Here is a 6,561-nt window from a genome sequence, read left to right as displayed (position 1 = left end):
ACTACACCTTTCAGATTCAAGTGTCCACTGTATCACAGTAATAAACTGGGTTATTCTTATATGCATAATTTCCTTTTATATCAAAAGGTATATATTTTAAAGTATACTTGGCAAACAACAGGTAATCGCCATCTCTAGTCCCAATGATCAGGATTGAAAGAAATGCATTTGGAGGTTATGGCTTTGTAGTTTTGCTCAGAAAAAAATCTGCCTCATACCGTATGTATCAATAGCAGATATATGAAAACTAACAAACTATATGCATATCCACAATTATCATTTTATGACGTTAATATTTAATATCCAAAGAATTATCCTATTCTTTTCTTGTTCTTATGATCTGAAATGAATTCCCTGTGACTCTCCAGCCCAGTCTGTCCTTCGCTAGAAATGATCTGAAAATAATTTGTTCTCTTGAGAACCACCCGTAGTAATAATGTACTGAGTAAGACGTGCATGAACAGCCCCTGGCGCCAATGTGTTTCATACTGCCCAGAGACAGCACAGGCAGCTAACAGCCTCTCATCTATTTTTGTCTTAGCTGAGAGGCCTTCTCCATGGTCTCTAATTGCCCAAGGACTTGAGGTTTCCAAAGAAGCGACTCAAGCACATCAAGCTGTTCATATGTTCAGCCCGGGTACAGTATATCTCATTTAGAGACCAGAATTCTTGCTAGAAGTCCAGTCGTTAGTAAAAAAAATGTTTTTAAAACAATGACAGACGGTAAGATATTTGCGATGAATTGATAGAAAACCGTTTTGGTCCAAGGAATTGTGGGCCAACAGATTTAGTGTAGTGCCAAGATCTCTGCTCCTGTGGTCATGCAACCACATAGAGTTTCAGCATAGAGATGGCATTGATTCAGACCTATTCAAAAATAAAATCAAGTGAAAGGAAAATAATAATGCATTCATGTCTGTTTATTGTGTGGAAATATTAAACTTTTTTTGTAAAGATGGAGTGTAACACCCCTCAGTGGATGCTATCTTAACAGCTTTCCTGACATTACACTTGAAAAAGCCACTGAAATCTGACAAACTCCCAGTCATTGAAACTCCACAGTACTCCAATGAATGGCCCTGTTCTCTGGCCCTCAGTCATAGACCCAGCGCGCCCCTCTCTTCTAATGACTTCACATACTTTTTTGATAGGACACAATGATTCTTTTGTCCAGGAAATTAACATGTCAAGCATGACATATCGCCAACTGCCAATCGGCTCGCTCTGAACCATATCACTCGCGAGCATGGAAGGGATTGTTATGGTAACTTTACTTGTTTTCCAGTCTATGAACAGCTTCAATGCGACTCCATAATTTGACCTGAATGCATCCTCAAATACGGATAGACACTGTTGATTGAAGCGTCTTCTGCTGCTGCTAGAATAAAATAAAATAATTAAAATCAAATTCTTTCCACTGCTCTCTATACACTATACTGATAGTGCTTTTGTCTATGCATGTCTCTGCAGGCACTAGTGATATCTGCAAGTACATTTCAGAATGTTATGAAAGGTAAAGGTTTTTTTCCTGAGCTAAAATAATTATTGGCAGAAATAGGGAAAACCAATAATGAAGGACCAAAGCACAGACTGGAAGATGTTAATTGTGAACATCGGTTAAAGACCGCTAGTGACCTGATACAGTTTAACAGCCCCTGTCCTAACAAATCACTGGCAACAGATATAATTGATCTAAATCCCAACTTGTGCCAGTGTCCGCCATGGCACCGCCATCATTAGTTGGTTTCTGTGTTAATTGAGGCAGTAATTTGATTAGCAAATGCAAACAAACAAAGATGGAGAATGCTGGAAGACCTTTAAAAGATAAAGATGTTGTGTGTAGATATCTTAAGGATAAAGCAGATATAATTAGAAATGACAATGTCACTGTATGTTGCTCTTGAAAGTGATCTGAAGTTGCTTATGACTATTTTAGTGTTATTTTAGCAAAGTTAGTAATGGATCATATGTTGTATATATTAAATAATTTAATATACCACAGATGTATCCGTGACCTATAGATGTTGTGTTGTGTAAAATAGTTTCTAACAGGAGACAATATGGCCATCACCTTTTTCAAACTTACTGATGCAAATCCACCTCCTCAAATTCTTGGCGCAGGATTGAGGATTGCTCAATATGGAGACCATTGCGCCTCCCATTATTTCTCCAGTTATGACAATTTCTATCAGATCTCAGATGTTAGGGCTGTGTGTAGGCATAGTTTTCTACTGTGCTTGCCCTTGTGACGGCCAAGTCCAGTTTGACTCCTTTTAGATGTTTTAATTTGTTTGGAGAGGCCTTATTTCAAGAGACAGATTTGCTCCCAAAAAATGAAGATGGGGAAGAGGATTAATGTTGCTGTTGGGACCGCTGAATGTTATCTTCAGACGAAGGGAATTTATGGAAAGGTTGAAGATCTCCAGCACCTAGAGCTCCAGGTTCAGGGTGAGGTCTTGGTCAACCATGCCATTTGATCCAGTATGTTTCCATGAATAATGAGAGATCCTCAGATGGGTATGTAAATATCAGTTTAGTCACATGAATTACATGAACTTTTATCTACAATAAAATGGCTAAAATAATCCTGGCACACACAACATTAAAATGTGAAAGCTAATGTGTGGTAATAATAGTGTATTATAAATACAAACAAAGATATATGCACGTGTGTAATTTAGACTGTTAACCATATGATGTCAAAGCACACATAGTTGTTTGGTGTACGTACAGGCTCTCTGCATCTAAAGGGAGCGAGTGATCATCCATCATCTGAGGACTGCTGTGTCCGCTGGACACCTGGTAGTTTCTGTGGGTAAGCATCCCTCTTCCAAGGCTGTATACCATAACTTAATAGCTACCATAACTTCAGAAATAGTGCGGATGGGGCTTCAGAAGGTTTTTATTAAGACATAAATTCATGCAGTCAAATTAAGTACATTTTGAGTGTTTTGAAAGCAATTAAAGTAACACTGCAACAATTTGACTCTTTTAAAGGTATGGTTTTATATGCAACTAGTTTTGGTTCCATCCTCAAATTCATTTTGATAGCATATGGTCGTGTGAAGGACGGATAAACACCCGTGTCTTCCCAACTAGCCATTCAGGATATGCATTGTGTAGTTCTGTGTAACCGGCTAGAATCCCCTGCAAAAATGGAAGAAAAGCTTTCACACGCATGACATTGCCTGCTTTACTGCCAAAAGACACCAGTTAGTGTGTCGGCAAGCTTCTATCAGTGTCAGCTGGGGTGTTGGTGGTGTTTGCAAGGTTTGCATGCCTTTTAGGTAGTTAACTCGCTAGTTTTGGAACAGAACTCCTTATTGCTGCTTTAACAAGACTTCTAGAAACACCTAGAACATTACCTGTTTGACCTGAACCAATTACTACTTTTCAGAGAACAGCCTGAGATAAACCATCCTCTGTACATTTAATGAAGAATGGTGACACAGCTTTGTGTCATGTTTTGTATTATTATATTATCTTGTGATATATATGATGATAATGATTTTCGGATCAAACGCACAGAACTAACTGAAATTGCGCCGTCCTTTGCCTCCATTGTGTTACTTGGTTATGCAAGGGTATGAAAGGGGGTTGGGAATGTCTCTCCTGCTCTCTCTCTCTCTCTCTGTCTCTCTCTCTCTCTGTTGCCCCGACTCTTTGTCCACAGACCTTTGGGTGTACTAATCCAGCCAAAAGACTCCATCCCAGACAGACCTAAGAGACCATATTATGCACAGCCCACTCAGGCTGCACTGAAGATTTGACATGGCGAATGTGTTTGTGATCTTCTTTCTAGTTCTGGACTACCCCGTCCTCCTTCAGAGCGCCAAGATCCTCACAGTCAGTTTGATTGGTAAGTACATCAATAAGATGTAAGTGTTTGGCTGGTAATTGTTTTGTGCTTAGTAGTGTTGCAAGTGGTGTGCGGTATAAGAGATCATATGCTTGGTTAGTCTCCATGTGAACGAAGATGTACACATAGAGGTGAACTGTGCTGGAACTTTCAGTCTGAGGCGTAAAAAGAATGTTGCCTTTGCCTTGCAGGGGGCAGTCATTACATGCTTATGGATGAGATCTCTCACTCTTTCCACCAAAGCGGCCACAGCGTACAAATGCTGCTTCAGCTGGGGAATCCAGTCATAAATGGTAAGCTTTGCAGGAGAAGGTCCGCTTTACTCACCTGATGTTCCACATTTGCCCTTCATATCTATGCTTGCAATAAAGCTGAGGGTAACAGTTGGTCAACAGCTCAACTACACTTTGTCATTCTAGGGCTTGACTATACTCAACGCCCAAACAGCTATGAGTTAACCACTTGGTCACCGGGTGAGAATTACATTGAAGAATACAATGGGTGGTTCTTTGTGCAGCAAAAGGAGTTTTTCCATGGAAGGTAAAGCTTTTTCTGATTTTCTGATTTTCTGTTTGTTTGTTGTCATTTTATTTTTAAACTAGAAGTGTGAATGTTAGTGATGTTAATAGGTGGGGGAGGAATAGGGGTTTAAATACTTAAAATGGTGGCATGATATGAGATTCTCATTATTCTGTTTCTTCCCATTCCGACCCAGGAGCAGCTTCGGGGGCTTCTTGAACTTCATGGGACACCTTGCCCACCACTGTGATCTCATTCTGAGTGACACTGAGCTGATGGAGTCACTGCGGAGGGAATCCTTCGACATGGCAATACTGGATGCTTTCAACCCCTGCTCCTTCCTGCTTGCTCGCTTCCTGGACTTACGTTACGTGGCTTTCTACCCCGGGTCTCTGAACGGACCACTTTCTGTTGGTCTTCCCAGCCCCTTGTCCTATGTGCCGATCTTCAATTCCGAGTTAACTGACCGGATGGGGCTTTTTGGCCGGATCAAGAATGTCGTATTTTCCCTCGTGTCTCCTATGGCGGAGATGCTGATCCATCAGAGATTCCACCACGTGGCAGAACGTCACTTCCTCTCTCCGCCTGTTATACGTGAGCTGTACAGCCAAGCAGAGCTGTGGGCCTTCAACACGGACTTCTCCCTGGAGTTCCCCCAGCCTCTGATGCCCTACACTGTGTGTGTGGGGGGACTGCTGTCCAAACCAGCCATGCCAGTGTCCCAGGTACAGGAGATGGGAAACATATTCTTTTCTCCTTCTCCTTCTCTTATCTAGAACTAAGAGCTAATAAATCTCCTTACAGTTACTCGCACAAGATGGCTTAGTATGGATGGTGCAGATGAATTCATAATAATAAATGTTTGCCTCGAGCTGACGATTGCAAGTCCTCTCATTAATTTTTTTAGATTGATAATTCTAAAAGACTAACTATGCTAGAGGAAATAAAAAAGAAGAAAATGATTGTTGCAGGAACTGGAGGACTTCGTTGCTCAGTGTGCAGAGGCAGGGTTCATAGTGGTCACCCTTGGGTCCATGGTGTCCTCTGTCCCCTTGGAGGAGCTGCTAAGGGAGATGAACGCAGGCTTTGCCAGAGTCCCCCAGGGCATCATCTGGAGATACCACCCGCTTCGATGGCCGCCCCACATACAACCTGCACCCAACGTCAAACTGGTGGAGTGGCTGCCTCAAAACGACCTGCTAGGTACAGATTTAGTTAAAAATGCTGAGAAAGGTTTCCGTGCCTGTTGGCTGTGTTGGATTTGAAATGTAGAACCAATTGAGCTTTTTTTTTCACAGGACATCCCAAGGTGCGACTTCTTGTCACTCACGGAGGTCAAAACAGCATCCTCCAGGCCATGTACCACGGTGTTCCGGTGCTAGGGGTTCCGCTCTTCGGGGACCAGTTTGATAACCTTGTGCGTGTAGAAGCAAAAGGCCTGGGCTTAGCTGTCAAACCCACAGACATCCAAAGAGATGTCCTCAGTGACACAATAACCACACTCATAACAGATCACAGGTAAAAAGGCTAACATGAAAATGCTATTAATGATGATGATACTAACAAGGGTAAATATTTACTATTTATGTGCTACTTATACAGGCTCTAGGAAATAGTTATTGATATTTTAATAGTCCTTGTTACTTTTTTTCAAGGTCCTTGTTATAACACCTCTTTTCTGTTACATGTTAGTGAAAATAAAACAATAAGTTGGGCAGATTAGTTTTGTAGTAGGTGTGTTTTTGCTTTTGTCGACAATTTTAGCGACATTTCATCTCCCTGACCTAATCTTCTGTACCTCTGCAGGTACAAAGCCTCTGCTGAGTCTCTCAGTAGGATACACCGGTCGCACCCGCACCCTCCAAGCCAGCGGCTGGTGCTGTGGGTGGAGCACGTGTTGCAGAGTGGAGGGGGGTCCCACCTGCGCCCCGTCTCCCTCCAGCAGCCCTGGTATCAGTGCTACCTCCTGGACGTGGCTCTCTTCTTCGCCCTGGTCATGCTTGGACTCCTGGGCTTTGGAGCGGTGGCTTTTCAGAGCTACGAGGCCCGAGGCAAATTCAAGCAGGACTGATGGTGTACGCATGTGGCTTTTCATGGACAGTGCTGTGAATTCGACATACATGGTTGGTTTGCTTTATGGAAGGCCTATATTATTGGATGCTGCAGTGTACTAGACGAGTTGT

General features: G+C 42.3%; 1 protein-coding gene across 1 annotated transcript; it reads left to right on the top strand.

Annotated features, from left to right (window-relative positions):
- Positions 1-3,735: 3,735 nt before the first annotated feature.
- On the top strand, positions 3,736-6,449 carry LOC308376766 (UDP-glucuronosyltransferase 3A1-like; the record flags this gene model as incomplete). The annotated part of the gene is given in 8 exon segments (XM_080853225.1): positions 3,736-3,759; positions 3,763-3,859; positions 4,051-4,152; positions 4,279-4,399; positions 4,575-5,103; positions 5,350-5,581; positions 5,677-5,896; positions 6,185-6,449. Coding segments are annotated over 8 exon segments (1,590 nt in total).
- Positions 6,450-6,561: the final 112 nt, after the last annotated feature.

The sequence above is a fragment of the Sprattus sprattus genome (genome assembly GCF_963457725.1).
Source record: "Sprattus sprattus genome assembly, chromosome: 15".
Taxonomy (NCBI): domain Eukaryota; kingdom Metazoa; phylum Chordata; class Actinopteri; order Clupeiformes; family Clupeidae; genus Sprattus; species Sprattus sprattus.
Note: the sequence above shows the minus strand (reverse complement) of the source record. Positions and strands in the feature narration are given on the sequence as shown.